The sequence below is a fragment of the Mesitornis unicolor genome, unplaced genomic scaffold (genome assembly GCF_000695765.1).
Source record: "Mesitornis unicolor isolate BGI_N332 unplaced genomic scaffold, ASM69576v1 scaffold51745, whole genome shotgun sequence".
NCBI lineage: Eukaryota > Metazoa > Chordata > Aves > Mesitornithiformes > Mesitornithidae > Mesitornis > Mesitornis unicolor.
In genome coordinates, this window is record NW_010185880.1 from 44543 (window position 1) to 60663 (window position 16121).

Below are 16121 nucleotides of genomic sequence, written 5' to 3' on the forward strand. Positions count from 1 at the left end.
GTATGTGCCGTTGTGCTGCCAGAACTGCTCTCCAAGGAAAAAAATAGCCCTGTGGGTTAACCTTTGCCAGAGTAAGGCCTGTTATAACACAGAAGTAGATTAAGGCATGACTCTCCAATGCTCTCCACATTGTGCTATTCTTTTTTAGCCTATTAGTCTAATTAGTCTATTCTGATAAACTGGAATAAATAGTTTTCTGACGTATGACCATACACCATGCCTCTTCAGGGTGCAAAGCACTGAAGAGCCATGACTGCTCCATGTCGCTCTGATCAGATGATTACAGATGAAGTCTTTCTCTCTAACAGCCCTAAACCTAGCTGTCTTCGATGCCACAGCCTGACTTGAATTCACTACTTTTATCTGCCAGCTTTTCTAATTTTTGGATAAATGTCTGACATGCTATCTATCCCAATGTTAATTTAAACAATAAATTACAGACACTTAAGGGAACTCTCTGAGGTCTATGCTAAAAATGTTCACTTTGCATTACTTCATTTAAAGGTTCTGAACAACATTAGGTGGCATTTCAGGTTAAAAAAGAAAAAAAGAAAGAAATCTTTATAAGGCTTTACAGACACAAGCAGAATCTTACCAGTGACTTCAAGGTCAAAAGAACAACTATCAAACTTGTCCTTGTAAGACACTTCGCAGCGGTAGTTCCCTGCATAGTTTTCCTTAGCTTGAATTATATGCATCTCAAATGTGTGAATCTAAAAATGAAACATAATTGTTTGCTAATGTGGGGGATACATTTGCACAAAGCAGAAGTTAAAAGATTAATTTTTCAGAGCTAAACCAGGAGCAAGGAATAACTTGAATAAAGGGCTCTGGAAAGAAACTGGAACCCAGAAATGGCAATGGAAAACTTTTATTTCCCCACCACTACTTCTCCTGTGCTGGGAGAGCAGAAAAGTCTGCTTCTACACAGGGTTAGACATCATTACTGAAATCTGCATAGGGAAGGCAGGGTTAGAATCCACTACTCTTGAATTTCTATCCTGTTGTCTTAAATTGATCTTTAAGCTTTCTTTGGAGCTTTGACCCCATAAGAAGAAAAGCAAAGGCGCACCTTAGTGTGACGCTCAAAGGACTCTTTCAGCTGCAGGTGCTTCCCTGCTTTACTCGCCAGGTCCATCCATTTTCCTTTAAACCACTTAACATTTGGCTTTCGGAGAAGATCTTTGGCTTCTACTTTGGCTATAAATGTAATATTCCCACCTTAAGAGAAAAGAATAACGCAGTTATTGAGGAAAATGTGGTTGATCAGTCATGTCTGTACAAGTTTCTTTTGCTCCTTACAGTCTCCATGTGCTAGCTTTACTACCTCAATAAGAATCAGACGGTGTCACACAGGCTATGAAGGTACTGCAGTGTTACAGAGATTAATTCTTTTGGGTCTGGAAGCCTTCTGCCCACATCAATGTGGAGCTTGAGACACTGAGAAGCAGGTAAAATTAGTTGAGGTTGTCATGGGTGAATTGTTCACAATATTTGAATTTCCTTGCTTAAAACAAGCACAGATGTTCCTAGGCTACTAGGCAGTTATAACATGAATAAAATCCATTCTGGAAAAGAAAACCTGGAGCTCTTTATGCATTTATATCACAAAGTCTTTACGCTGAGAAGGCACGGGAGTCTTCTTTAAACAATAATTTGGGAATAGTAAAAGTTAACTCAGTTATGAGAATTCCACTGCCTAACCCCTCTTGATTTTCCATCCTAAGATTCATGAGCTCCAGAGGATAATACAGCTAACTCCTTATATTGATTTTTTCCAAACAGCTCCTCCCAAAATGCTCTTCTTCTACTCAGAAACTGAGAAAAATAATAGGCATGCATTTAAAAAAGCCCCATCTGACCATGTCATATCGTATCTAAGTACACAACAGATGTATTAAGTAACCTGTACTGAACTTCTCACTATTGCCGCTGCTCTGCTTGACATGCAGCTACCTTACCATGACAGTATGGCTCAGCAGTGCAGTTTGGGAGTGAACCCCTACCCCTCCCCAGTTAGTGTGCTCTGATTCACAGTGCAGAAAATCCTCACAGTGCCTGAACTGGATTCCTCTGGCATGAAATTAGAACCAAAGATGGGATCTCAGAGTTTACCACCTGTGCTCCAACTACTAGTACGTACATAGACCACTAGACAGTCTCTGTCTTTCTGGGAGTCGATTTTGATTTTGTTTCTAAGCACTTACCAACGCTCACTGTACCGCTCTGAGGTTTTTCAATGAACAAAGTGGACCTTTGGGAGTCATCACGTTTTTCTGTTTCTTCTGGAGCTCCTTCTCCAAGAGACCATACTGAGATGCAGAGAGAAAGAGAAATGTGAATCATCTGAGTGTGTTGTACTCCTTCCAAAATACACTTACCTGTTCTCACTAAACTCTCTAACCCTATTACCTCTCTCTTCAGATGTCCTGAAAAATATGTAAGTTTTTGTTCACACTGACATCCACTGCTTGGCTGTCACATTGTGTACAGTTCCTGCAAGAATGCTACCTCTGTGATGACAGAAAATGAAACTGTCAGGGAGGGAGAAAGGGGAACCTGATCAGCCAAGATGGGCTCTGAGCAACTCGAATGGCACCAGCATTCAACCATGAGTGCTTTACAGAGGCAATGCACAAAGGTCAGCTCTTTGTTTTTCAGAAGGGATGAAAGTTCTGAAAACACAAACAGCTAGAAGCACAAACAGAACATATATGATGCCTAGTTTCAGTGGGTCTCTCTCAAGCCCAAACTCAGTCAAGTGTACAAGCTGTTTTTTCCTCTTTGTCCACAGAATGGGGCAGGGATGAAGCTTACTTTTGAACTTTGTTCCCTTCTACCATGATAGAAGCAGTGGTACCAAGACAGAGCAGAGAGAATCAGTCAATACCATGTCCTGCCATGTACATTGGCCGATATTTTACAGAAAAATAGTTTGTCAGATGGAAATGATTGTGTCGTATGTTCAGATGCAGCACATTCTCTCTGGAAATTGAGATTTTGGAACTGAAAAAGAGCAAGTGAGCAGTCTCCCCAGGGCAGAGATATGTACCAGCACAGCTGTGCATTTCTGGTCTTTCTGCTCATCTGGACAGCCCTGGCTTTGTGCTATGCAGTTACATCTTGGGTAAATACATGCAAAACCGTGGACAAAGCTGATTCCTAGCAGAAAAGGCAGGGAGAGCAAAGCAGTGAAAGTCTGTCCATTACCTGCTCTCTTTCTTCAGAAAGGCAAAATATGTATCATATTCCAAGTGAGAACCTGCGGAGTTCAAATGCCACATCTCCTTATTTTGAGGAGTTATCACCAGTGCATAAGGGAAACTGAGTAAAGCCAGTGCTGCCATGGTAGTACTGAGGAGCAGAGCAAATGTGGAAACGTGCAGCTATAATTAACAAAGCCATCTGTCTCTTTCAAATCAGAGCTGTAACTCCCTTGTTCCCCTTGAACATCTAGTTGTTTCAGAAGTGAAGGTAGCTTTTTATAGTTTATCCAATGCTCTTTTGGTTTTGGTTTCATAACTAGCATAAATGAGGAACCAGTCAAACAACACTTCTCACTTTGTCAAACCCTGGTCTTTAAATGAAAAGTTCCTTTTCCTGCTGTGTTTTCTGTAGAAACTCATTTGCCAGAAATAAAAATTGTCTTTCTGCTATGTAGAAATTACTGCTACAGGAACTCTTTTAACTCATGAACACTTTCATCGCTCATGAATGCAACACAACTCATGACTAACATGGGAAAAAGCAACCAAACTGTTTTTATAATCCTAAAGTCTATTAGAAATTTTAAAAAGGTATAGAAATGCTAGACAGATTTGCTATATAATCTTTGCTTTTCAGTCTTTTAGTGAATTATGAGTGGTGTGCCTTACACCTCTGTATATATCTGCTTGTACAATATTTCTTAGTGGTAAAGACATCCATGTATATACATACATGTATATACACATATATGAAAACATATACACAGACATACATGAACACAAATATATATATAGATACATATCTATATATACTCTCTCTATAATCTAGATGTTTAGATTATGCCAGTATAACATGCCAGTATATGGAAACAACATAACAGCAAGTGATAGTTACTGGTATCAACAGAATGGTGTGATAATGCTCGGCACAGGACCAAGCATCAACATGTGCAGTAACAAACCTAACACACCACAGTGAAATGGAAAAAGAATATTAATAAATGGAAGAAGCTTACACAGAGTCATTAATTTTGTACCACATAACACCTAAATATTATCACCACCTTTAGATATTAGCATTTATCCTATTTATTAAACAAACAGAACAAAACGTGGGCTTGACGTTGGCGCAAGGGGATGGCATAGGCAGCTATGCCAGGTCAATGACCATGGTTGAAGTACCTGCTGCTCATTTTGTTCCAGAGACTGCAAATCCTGAAACCACAAAGGTGGGTGCAGTATGCATTACCTGCCAGGGTAGGAAGAAAGAGGTTATGACTTGCTAAGTGCTCCCCACCATCCTTTGAGCTGTGAGAAGAAGCCATTCTCCTCAGTCTCCTGGGGCCTGTGTGTGGGATTCACTGTCACCCTGTAGGCTGAGGAGGAAGGGAATAGCTGAGTATCTATCTATATAGTAACAGATATAGATAGATAGGTATGTATGTATGTGTCAACTGCTGATACATGTCCTGTCTTGTGCAGCAGAGTTTCTCTCACTCCTAGTTTAGCTGCTAGAAGCCTATTTGCTCTGGTGCTTAAAAGCATTTCAACAGTTACAGTTTGATACTGTATAAACAATGAAAATAAAATTAAATATTATTGTTAAGAAATAAAGTATTAACAATAATTGTACTATGTAAATTTTAGAGTCTTTCATTGAGTTTTTCAGGAGGTCTCACCTGAATCTTTTCTTTCCGCTGGCTTAGACATCCCATCTGAAAGGGAAGAGCGATTTAGATGACACCAGCTCAGAGACCACAGCTTAACTGACCTCAGATCATTAGGATTTTAAGAACATTGACTCTTAATGCAGGAAGATTAGACTAGATATTTAGGGCCATACCCATGAGGAACTACTTGAGTACCAGAAAAGGGAAGTGAACAACTGAGAAAAAACTTCAGAAATCTTTCCTCCTTTTCTCTAGAAAATCTAAATCAGTTTAGTTTAATTCTCATCCAAGATTTCCTTTTTAGTAGTTCGTATTTAGAAGAGTTCAGTGAAGCTGATGTTTTCTTCATGATTTGTGTAGTTCTAGGTAACAGATGAATTTATATTGTTCAGTGTTTACCTGAGGGGAAAATACTTATTTAAATAGGCTACTTAGTTATCTAGGTTGAGGAAAATAATGATAAATAGTTAAAACTAAGATTTAGGGTTTTGTGATTTACAATGTTATTTATGTATTTAGCTTTACCAATGAGGTTCTCTAGTACTGTAAATCAATATACTTCTACTGACTTTACAGACAGCATTCAGCCTGAAGTTAATAATGTAGATTATTTTGGGAGAAATAAAGAAAATGTGATCATTTCAGGCAGTGAAGATAATTAAGAGCATGTTTTTAATTTCACACACTGTGAAGAGTTTTTTAGTGTTCAAAACCTCTGTTTCATTCATATGGTCTAAAGTGATGTGGTAAGCAATTATGCAGATAAACCTCTTTCGGAGTCATAAGGCATCTGTTTTATTTGTAATTCTGGAATCTGCTCTCAAGACTAACCTTAAAAATGCATTCCATGTATGCTGATAGGAAAAGATAAGGGGAGTTTCTTTTAGGGCTGCTAACTGATATTTTACCTTCCGATGGCAGCAGTTCTACCAAAGACCTCAAGGCAGGACTGAAAGGAACTTATCTGGTATGAAGGTCTTGTACTCCTGAACAGACATTAATTTAATGTAGGGCACTTCAAAAAACTTACTCTCTAATTGGTATGTTTTGAGTTCACTCCAATGGTTTGGACTCTTTCTTCATTAATAGTCCAGAGAAAAATACATACATACATACACACACACGCAAATACTATCACAGTCCTAACCTGCTGGTGGGGTACTAACTGAAGTGTCATCTTCATCTGTGAAAAGAAATACAAATAAAAAGTACGTAAAGAAACTGAAAGCACAGATGGTCATCTGCTTTAAAACAACTATGTGAAAACGTAAAACCTGCAAAAGAGAGGGAAAGAAATCATAATAGTCAGGAGCATTCACAATGGAAGCTGATGAAGAAAGCTTTGTATAATTCAGTAGCTGAAATGGTAAACCTTAATGTTTCAAGCAAGTAAAAGAAAAATGAGATGTGGACTGTGATCTATTATTAAATCATGGGTTTATATGAAAGCTGCTGAGTGGTTCTGTTTGTTAGAGATGTAATCCACAGAATACAAAAAAGCCACAATGAAATGAAGGTCAATGACATGTCTGACCTGAGGAAGATGCCATTTCTCTGATGTCCATGTCTGCAATTAAAATGTGCACCATATATGCATTCAATATCATTAAATCAAGATATACAACAGTTCAAAATAGTCCTCTGTATTTATACCTTATAATTTCTCTATTAGAATATTAATTAAAATGTGAGGAATAAAGAATTCATTTTTTACCATACTATACAAGAATACTTTAAAATAAGGACAGAACTATTAACATCACACTGGATTTTCCTTTTAATCACACTAAAAATTGGCCATCATCAGTTATTAAATCTCTAAAAGCAATTGTTATCCAGTCATTTTAAAACATTTAATCTCATAGAGTACATTGAGGTATATATTTTTGTAAATAAAAAGCCTGATAAAACATGAAACTGCCATTAAACATGAAATACTGTAATCATGATTATTAGAGAACCAGAATAAGGTAACGACTGTCTTTCCAAGAGTCTCCTATGATTATTTGACTTTTAGATGTTGACTAGAAACCTCAGAGATACCAGTTTCTGATAAGAATATACAAAAATTCTTAGTGTCTTAAAAGCCTAATGGTAAAAAAGAATTAAAAATGGTAATGTAGCATCTGAAAGGCTAGAATAAACTAGATATATTTAGGGTTTAATACTGTAGACATAACTTGTCTTTTATACAATACTGGAAAAACATCTGGAAAACATTTCAAACTGGAGGCAAGACAGTTGAACAAGAACAAATGTGGGAAAATATTAACCCACATTTTTAAAGAGAGTGAAGTGTTTTGCTGTTGTTTGGATTTTCTTAGATTTTAGATTTGGATTTCCAGAATCAGATTTTAACTCTGCTGTTATCCTTTGATTTTGACCATGAAGTAATAATTTGCCTATATTTTCTCATGGAATAATATAATATCTCTGACAAAACCACATATAAAATATAGTTGCATTTTTGTAAATACTGGTGACATTTTTTATGCTTGCTTAACCACTGAAGACTAGTTGAAAGCATTAACAGAATTTAACTACTTATCTCTAACATTTTACTCATTCCTTTTTAATTATTCATCATATTTTTTTAAAAAATCCCTTAGGAGGTAGATGTCACTTGTAAAAGGCAGACCTACACATGAAGGATTAATGTGTTATCTTACAAAAATGATTTCTTTTTCACAGCAAAAAAACCCCAAAACCCCAATTCGTTTAGATGAAGAGTTTTCACCACCTGCATCATCCAATGGCATAAGCGGACGCTGAAGATGTTGATTTTTTTGTAAAAGCACAGTAATGATTCAGTCATGTCAGATGCTTTAACACATGCTAGCTGCTAAATGAATGCAACGCTAAGTAATTCCACCGCAAATCTTTCCCCATATTTCATGAAAGTATGAAAGTGTACTTTCAGCTTGTTTTGTCAATAATATCACTATTGTGGCTTGAAGAGGTACAGAATATTCTCTCTGATCAGAAAAAAATAATTAAGATCAATCAGGATAAAACACTGGATGTAATGCACCCTACATGGTGATGCATGATCATCACATTATTAAAGGAACAGTCAATTTGACTTCTCTTTTCTTTAAACATTTGAAAAAACTAAAACAACAAAAAAGGTGTTATTAGTTTTGTAGAGAGATTGCTGGAGCTTCTGCAGGGTAATTATAATTTTTCAGTCAAAGTGTTAACATCAAACACAAACAAATCAAACAAACATTACAGAAGTATCAAAATGAAAACACAATTGAATGTGCTGTAAATGGAGAGTATGAAAACAATACATGCTAGTAGGATTGTTTTGACAAATGGGTAATTATCAATCTGTCACTCATATCTCGGGCTTCTAGGATGAAATGAACTGGCTATTGAATAAATATAATGAAAAATAGTTCAACAGCTCTAACCAGTTTGCTTTCTGTGATGAACGATAGTTTATGTTAGCAGTAAATTCTATTTAAAGATAACAAAAATTGCAAAAATACCATAACTGGTGGTAGAACTATGATCATTCATTCACTAGCCTTATCTTCTGCAAGTAAATTTTGAATGGGATATATTTAGCAATCTGTTGCATGACAAGAGCCAGGTATGAAGAAATCACTTGTTAATTAGACAGTACATTGATAAGATGTATTACTCCGTAGACGTATTCGTTCTTTGGCTTCTGTTCATCTGTGGCACATTTACATTAACAAATAGGATATTCACATTTATTTTCTTGTGTCTAAATGATCACATTAACTGAGGACTAGACCTTTTGGAGCTCCATCAGGAGTAGAGCCTTGTAGGAGGAAAGAATGCTCTGTATCTTAGAGGTAGCTAATGTAAAACCTTTTCATACTCACAATTAGTGTAACCTCAATATTAAAATTTCTGACTGCTGACGCAGCAAGAGCATAGAAAAATCTGACAAAATGTAAGTAATAACTACTGATATATATATGAACTACTGATATCAAGAAATTTAGACCACCTTCTTTCCCTTGATTTGAAACCTCTCACACGAATGTGGAAGCTGCTATTCTGCCATCAGTCACATTGTTGATAAAATGCATGTTTTGCAAAAGTGACAAATTCATATTAATGTATTACTTAAGTTTTCTACTTTTAGCTGTCTAAAGGAAGACTTGAAAGCCATGTGTCAATGTCAAAAGCCTGGTGTTACAGAACTGAACAGGGGAGCTTTGGAGTTGACTACTGGAGCAGTATCTCAAATTTTATTTAATCAGCTCTCAAAGCTGGTAAAATAATTAATCTTTCTTTGCTTTTGTTCGCTGCCCTCACTGATGACCATGGAAGCTGTCATGAGAGGTAAGGTCGATGTATATAGGCAGAGTGGTGAACAGGGGAGAGACACTGGTTTGCAGCTGCAGGTGACTTCAGAGCGCTTTAACATCTACCTGTGCTACTGCACACTGGAACAAGTGTTCAGCACTATGGCAGGAGTATGATAAGTACCACAATGAGTTTTTGTAACATGTAAATAACTACAGAGTAACTCAACTGACTGACTTAATCATCTTGGTTTATGCTGAAATTACTGAGCCCAGTTTAACCCTGCTGAGATGAAGAGTTTGAAATTTAGTTGCCTTCAATTACCCATCTGATTTTCAAAGAGTATTCAGCAGTCCAGTTGAGGGGACTTGGCATTTTGAAGATGGTAAATGAAGTACATACATACGGCAATGGAAGTTTTAGAAGAGAGATGAATGAGTGAGTGAAACCCCAAAAAATACAAGGGTGAAACATGCGAACATTTTAGTATATGGTTGGATAGAACCTAGAGAAAAAGATTATCAATAAAACATGCAGAAAATTTAGTAGCTCTCTGAATGGCTGGATATGACCTAAAAAAGGAATGAGCAAATTGATATTAAAATTCAATTATTATTCCAGCAAGTAGGAACACAATTATAACAATATTCAATCTGTAAGATAATGCTAAAATTAAAAACAAAGGCAGAAGATTTTAAATTGGATGAGTATGGGATAACATAGTAAATGCGGTGGAATTTCTGCTGAAAATAAAATGGATGATCACATATAACTTTAATCTTTTACAACATTGTTTCATATGTTTTTGAAACTAGAAATTCTATAAAAGATTATTCTATGCAAGAAAATTATACTTTTACTGCTCTTAGATACTAATTTACAGAGAAATAACCACAAGATAACAAAGAATTTATCACACTATTACTTAACTTTACGGTGAACACAGAGGAACATAAATATGTCATTTCACACAGACAATAACTACTAAAAAGAAATAGAACAGTAAAACAGACACACAGATACATATACTTTATCTTCCTAACTTCTGTTTCTTAGAAATGAGGTGAAAATTACATGGTTTAAGTGGACTACCAAGCTTTCTTTCCTAGATGCCAGGTTCCAGCACTGTCTGACTGTGCTGCAGAGAGGGGCTGTCCTGAGTTTCTAAGGTGTGCTGTTTCCTCTGAATCATCAGCAAAGAAGTCACCACTGCTAACACCCAGGTATTGTAGAATTGCTGCAGAATTCGAATATGAAATCTTTCCCATCTTATTCCCACCCCGAGAAGCGCCCAAATCTGTTACTGCTGAAGCTATAGCAACAGTTTTAGATATAATGTATACAAAAGCTAACCCCTGGCTGGTTCTGTCCTCATTTCCTTGTTGAACTGCCATTTTTCTAATGTAAATTATTTTGGACAGATTGGAAAAATTGAACCTTTTCTCGGTTTGTGTATTACGCTCACCATTGTAAAGATTTCCTTCTGGCAGTCAAACAGGAAGGAATCACTCTAAAAAAGTACACTTTCCCTTACTTGGTGAAACTCTGTAACAAAACAGGAGCTGATGGGAACAATTGCACTACATTGAATAAAAAAATTAGTACCAAGTATCTGGCAATGACATCTACATTGCTTTGCAGAGGTGACAGTTTCACTGGAGCATGGCAGACAGTCTTTCTTTCTACACATTGGTATTCAGACATTCACCAGAATTCTTATTTAGGTGGCTGCTGCCACCATGGACTGAAACTGGAAGCATGTCCTATACTAGGATCTCAAACAATTTTTTTGGTAGCAAAATCCTCCTAGACAGGGTAAGCACCAAGAAACAAGTTTTGCCCTTAGATAATACCCGTGTTCTTCATTAAATTAAAAACAGAAACATAATCATGTAAATAAACCAAAAACATAATAGAAGTATTTGATGAGATACCTACCGTGTTTTCTTTTTTATTCAGTAAAATGTAGACTTGTAAGCAGTAGGGGAAATACCATTCATGTTCAGTTCAGGAGCAAATATTTCTCTTGTATTAAAATTAAAGCAGGCAGAACTAACTGCTGAAATAGCTTAAGGCAAGACCCTAATCTTTTTTTCCTATCATTAGGCATGCAAATTATTTCTGAATTGTGTTTCCATTACCAAGATGACAGATTTGATTACTCACACAAAATTTTGTATGTCAAAATAATTGCTCAGTGCAAAGATAGCTCGCAAAATAGCATGCACTGAATCTTGGTTCAACATTTTTTCTTTCAGAAGGGTACTTGAATTACACACTCTCAATGTTTATATTTTGATTTTGCAGAGAAAAATAGCCATGCATGCCTTTGCCAAATAAATCTGCAATTATCAAGTATACATCCAGTCTATCTAAAAGGCAAGATTTTGCCTAGAAGAGACCAGAAGCCAGAATGTGTTTTCAAGCAAGCCATTTCTTGATTGCCATGAGAAGCATAACCATGCCAAATCATAAGCAAGCATTGCATCACTTGTAAGTATATTTTGGTCTGGTTTAGCCTATTATCAGAATGAAGAAAAAGAAAAAATATTGTTAATTTCAAAATAAGCTGATGAGCTCTTTTGAATTGTACTTTGGCCGTGAGTACAAAAAGGAGAGGAATTTTTCCCAGTTCCCTCAAAATGTATCTCCATAATCAGAAGAATGTCCAACAGAGCTGGAGTCTAAAATCAGCAGCACAAAAATGTATATTAAAATTGGAGCTGATTTTTACATGCATTGTGAGTGGAACAGTTATGTGTTTATTCACAGTAGACAGCCCCACAAAGACATCCTTCAGATCTTGTAATGAGCTCAGCTGAGGGGCTCCCAACGAGGACAGAAAGACAAATGTGTAATTTCTTTTTTTTTTCAGATTAAAAAATCCATTGGACTTTGCTGAAAGGTAAAACATGCAATATTGAGTTTCTGTGGTGGAACAGAAACAGCTTGGAATGATAGTAGGAGATTGTCCACTATATTTAAAAGCTACCAATGTGCATATTATCCGAATTTTAGCAAACTTGGTCAGTGTCAACATCACGTAATTGTGACTTTCTGCTGTTATAAATCACTTGAAATGTTATCTGTTTATTAAACATTCAATATAAATATTGTTGCTAAAATGTCAGTCTTGTTTGCAGAATTTTTGAAGATACTCATAAGTATCATATTTCCTTGTGCTGGATAAGTCATGCAGAAAAAGGATCCAAGAAGCTTCACATTGCACTTCTGAAATTTGACACCAAAATTCTGAACTAAAACTCAAGCAATTCAGCATCAGAACAGCATTTAAGAATGTTCTTTCTACTGCCCATTTTTAAAATATGATTTCAGACTCACCTTTACCCTTTTCAGTTCCACCCTCCTGCGGTGTTTTTTGTTCTGTGTAGGAAGTACAAGTATATTTTTGAGAGGATCTTAAAGTAAAAAGAAAAACTTACACAGCATTAAAAAATACACACTATTCTAGGTTCTCCTAGTATTGAAAATAACAAAATTAAAGAATTATTAATATATGTGTGTATGTATTATACAGTTGTTATCCCATAAAGCATTTCACAGCTCTGTACGTATCAATGCATTTTCTATATTTTGAAAGAGTTGTATAAGATTGATGCTCCTGTACACAATGGAGTAAAAAGGTTTTTTGAGAAGTAGCAGTTGTTAATATCTTCTTCTTCGGCTTATTTACAAAAGCGTTTAAAATGAGTTACATAACATTGTTAATTTGAATGGAATTGGGTCAGCCATGAGACGCTGCCAAATATTTATGGTATCCAGAGCTCCATCACTCTAATCACCTATCCTTAAGACGAAGTGCACCACAGAGAGATAGTATTGAGGGTGTTCTTAATTCTTTATCATCTTCAATATTATCATCATAATCTTTCCTAGGTTATTTCTTTAATGATAGATCAGAAGAGTTGCCAGCTTGTCCTCTACTCCAGGCAGGTGAATGTGAGTTATCTTTAACCTCATATGCATGAGAAAAGTTGGGCTGTACTTTCAACAAGATAAAAATTTCTATGCTTTCTCTATTTTAGGATTTGATGGGATTTCTATTCTTTTTGGTTTCCTATCTCATCCAGTTTACATACAAGGCCATTTAGAGACTTGTCAAATCATATGAACTGTACTATCTTCAAGGTGATAATCTATTGCCTGTGAACAATGACTTTCTGTGACAAACTTACCTGTCAACTGCCTGATAGAACATGGGTTTGGATGAAGGTCAATGGACTAACATAGTCAAGGTGGAACCAAGATAACATTTGTGCCATGGAGAGGCACTGCAAGAGCCAGTGAATATTATGATTATCCTGATTTCTTGTTCACATGTGCATGGCCATGGCAATTGAAAATAAAACTTGAAATTTGGAAGACAATTCTATATTCTGGAAGCGTGACAGACTCCCAGATGCTTCTGTCTGGATTCCTTGAGTTTCCAAGCTCCAGCTGTCAGTTTGTCCATCTTGGCCAGAAGGTCGAACTTGTTCCTTTTTAATAGGGATTTTGCTACAGTAACAGTTTCCCACTAGGAACTGGGTTTAGGAGAATTCACTATCCTTGACAAGTGGTAGCATGTCTAAATTCCATTTGAAAACCTCATCAGGGCTAAGTACACCAACCTGATGGCTTGACATTGAGATCTAGGAGGAGATCTTACAAAGGCCTTCTAAAAATTTCCTGGTGTAGTTCAAGATGCTGATTATGGCCAATAAACGGTTTATAGGCTATAGAAACTTGGATTCTTGAGCAACCAACTTCCCTCTTTGTGTGATGGCACTTGGTAATCCAAGATGACAGCATCTTGAGTTAGGCAGAAAGGAAGATAGAAGTGACTGGCACTTCCAGCTTAGAAATATCCCAGTTTCATCTGTGCCTAACTATAAAGGCCTACGGACACACTACTTGTAATACAGGTATGAGGGAAAGAAAGGGGGCTATAGGCATGATTTTGTATTTAATCCTGTGTATTTAAATAGAAAACAAGATGTTATTTGTTTAAATGTTAATAGATGTTTTCAGTATAGTGCTTCAAAGATGCTATTCCTTTCTGTCCACAAAAAGCAGTTTCCCATTTCAGTTCTATTTAAAAGTTAAGATTGACAAAGTACATGAATTCAAGTACAAAGTATAACAGATAAGAACCTCATTGTGAATATATTTGAAATTAATTACTTTAATATCATGCAGGTTTAACACCTGGAGGATATTTATTCTGTTTGGTATTGCTGTTTATGTAGCTACTCAGAGAATAAAATTCATCAAATGGCTAAATTAGACAAGTGTAGTGTATATATGTATTAACCAGCATCTGAGAATATAACTCAAGTTCCTCAATGCAAATCAAATCCATGAGGCAAAGGGTTTTCTGCCTTTCCAGATCCCACTGAAGAAAATGTAGCAGCTTTTCACAGAACTTCAGCCTTAGCTGAAGCCCTAGCCCTTATGAATTAATTTCACCTCACTAACTGTGTCTTCCTGGAAGTTACTTAGCCACTCCAATCTAGACAACCAGACTCCTCAGGGCCATTGCATATATGTAGACATCCAGTGGCATTTTAGGTAATTTATCTAGGAAATGCCTATTGGATGAGTATGCATGACCCAGGATCTGCTCCCTTGGTTATAGGTGGAGCACAGTTGAACAACTTAGACAAGATACCTAATATTCAGTTAGTTAAAATTAGGAGAAATTAATCCCATGCTTGATTCTGTCAACTTTATTCACAGTATACCTTTGAGAAGAAATGAAAGGGAATATTTTGGTAGCTAGATGCTCTTCAGCATCAAAGAAGACGTAATTTAGCCACAGAATTTAAGTAGTCATTTTTTTCCTCTATTCTGAAGCACAGTTGGATCATTATGCAGGCATCAAGTCTCTTGCAAACAAAAATTGAGTATGAACAATAAATGTTCAGGCAAAGTGAAGTGAGACTATCTTATTTGGGCAGGCTTTCTTACTTTTCTACTGCCTCTTGCTTTCAAAGGGACAATGAGCACGAATCATACTGCGGCTGTATCATCATGCAACTGTTGTCAGTGTTACAGCACAAATCGGCATATTTTACACTAACCTGGAGGTGGTGGTGCACTTTCAGTTTCAGTCTCTGAAAAATAAAGAAAGAAGACAACTATTGAGATTCAAGAAAAGCACATTTGGTATATGTTTGTTGAGTTTAGACATAGTTAAGGCTCATTTAATATTTTAATGTTGTCCTCAGATTTTTTTTCCTTTAACACATGCAACATATAGCATCTTCAGAGCAGTCGGAGGCCTAAAGCTAATGCCCTGTGCAGAGAGGGTACTGAACTTGTTCAGTCCGGAGAGATACAATACTCGTCTACCTGCATGTGTTTATATTAATTTATATAGGTGGGCCATACTACATTTCAGGACATTTTGGCAATACCAGTTTAGAACAGTTCTCAAATATCATGGAACCCAAGTTGAATTTCATTAAACAAAAACATTAACGGAAGCTTATTGTCAACCTGTAGAAGATTAGGACTCTATAGACTGGTTGAAAATAGTAATATCTATCGGAGATAGTGCATTGATTTACAATTCAACTACTTGCAACAGGCAAAGATTTTAAAAGTTGAAATCATTAACTGTAACAGTAAATGACTCTTACTAACCTTTGTCATGTTATGAATATTAACCTTAGAGACTCCATCTCAGGTCATATTCAGGAAATTAAGCTTCAATTTCTGTCACACAGAAATGATGGTAAAGCTACTCCTTTACATTCAGGTCTAAATATAATTAAAGCATACTTCTCATTCTTAAGAAATCTATTTAATGTTTAAAAAGGGAGCAATACTCTTAGTACAAATATAATTTTAAGCTGTGTGAATCTGATACGGTTTAGGAACTTCTGGACACACGCAGATGCTACAGCAAAGCCTTGTAGAGGATCCAAAGGCAATCACTTGCTGCAGGGAAAGA

General features: G+C 36.3%; 1 protein-coding gene across 1 annotated transcript in view; it reads right to left on the minus strand.

Moving 5' to 3' along the window:
• MYBPC1 (myosin binding protein C, slow type) overlaps positions 1-16121 on the minus strand; it is a 73824-nt gene that overhangs the window by 39628 nt on the left and 18075 nt on the right. The window contains exons 2-6 of the mRNA XM_010184950.1: positions 15247-15279; positions 12506-12547; positions 2208-2312; positions 1073-1221; positions 596-713 (exon numbers count right to left, since the gene is read on the minus strand). Of these exons, the coding sequence (XP_010183252.1) occupies positions 596-713; positions 1073-1221; positions 2208-2312; positions 12506-12547; positions 15247-15279 (447 nt within the window). The remainder of the gene's footprint in view (positions 1-595; positions 714-1072; positions 1222-2207; positions 2313-12505; positions 12548-15246; positions 15280-16121) is intronic.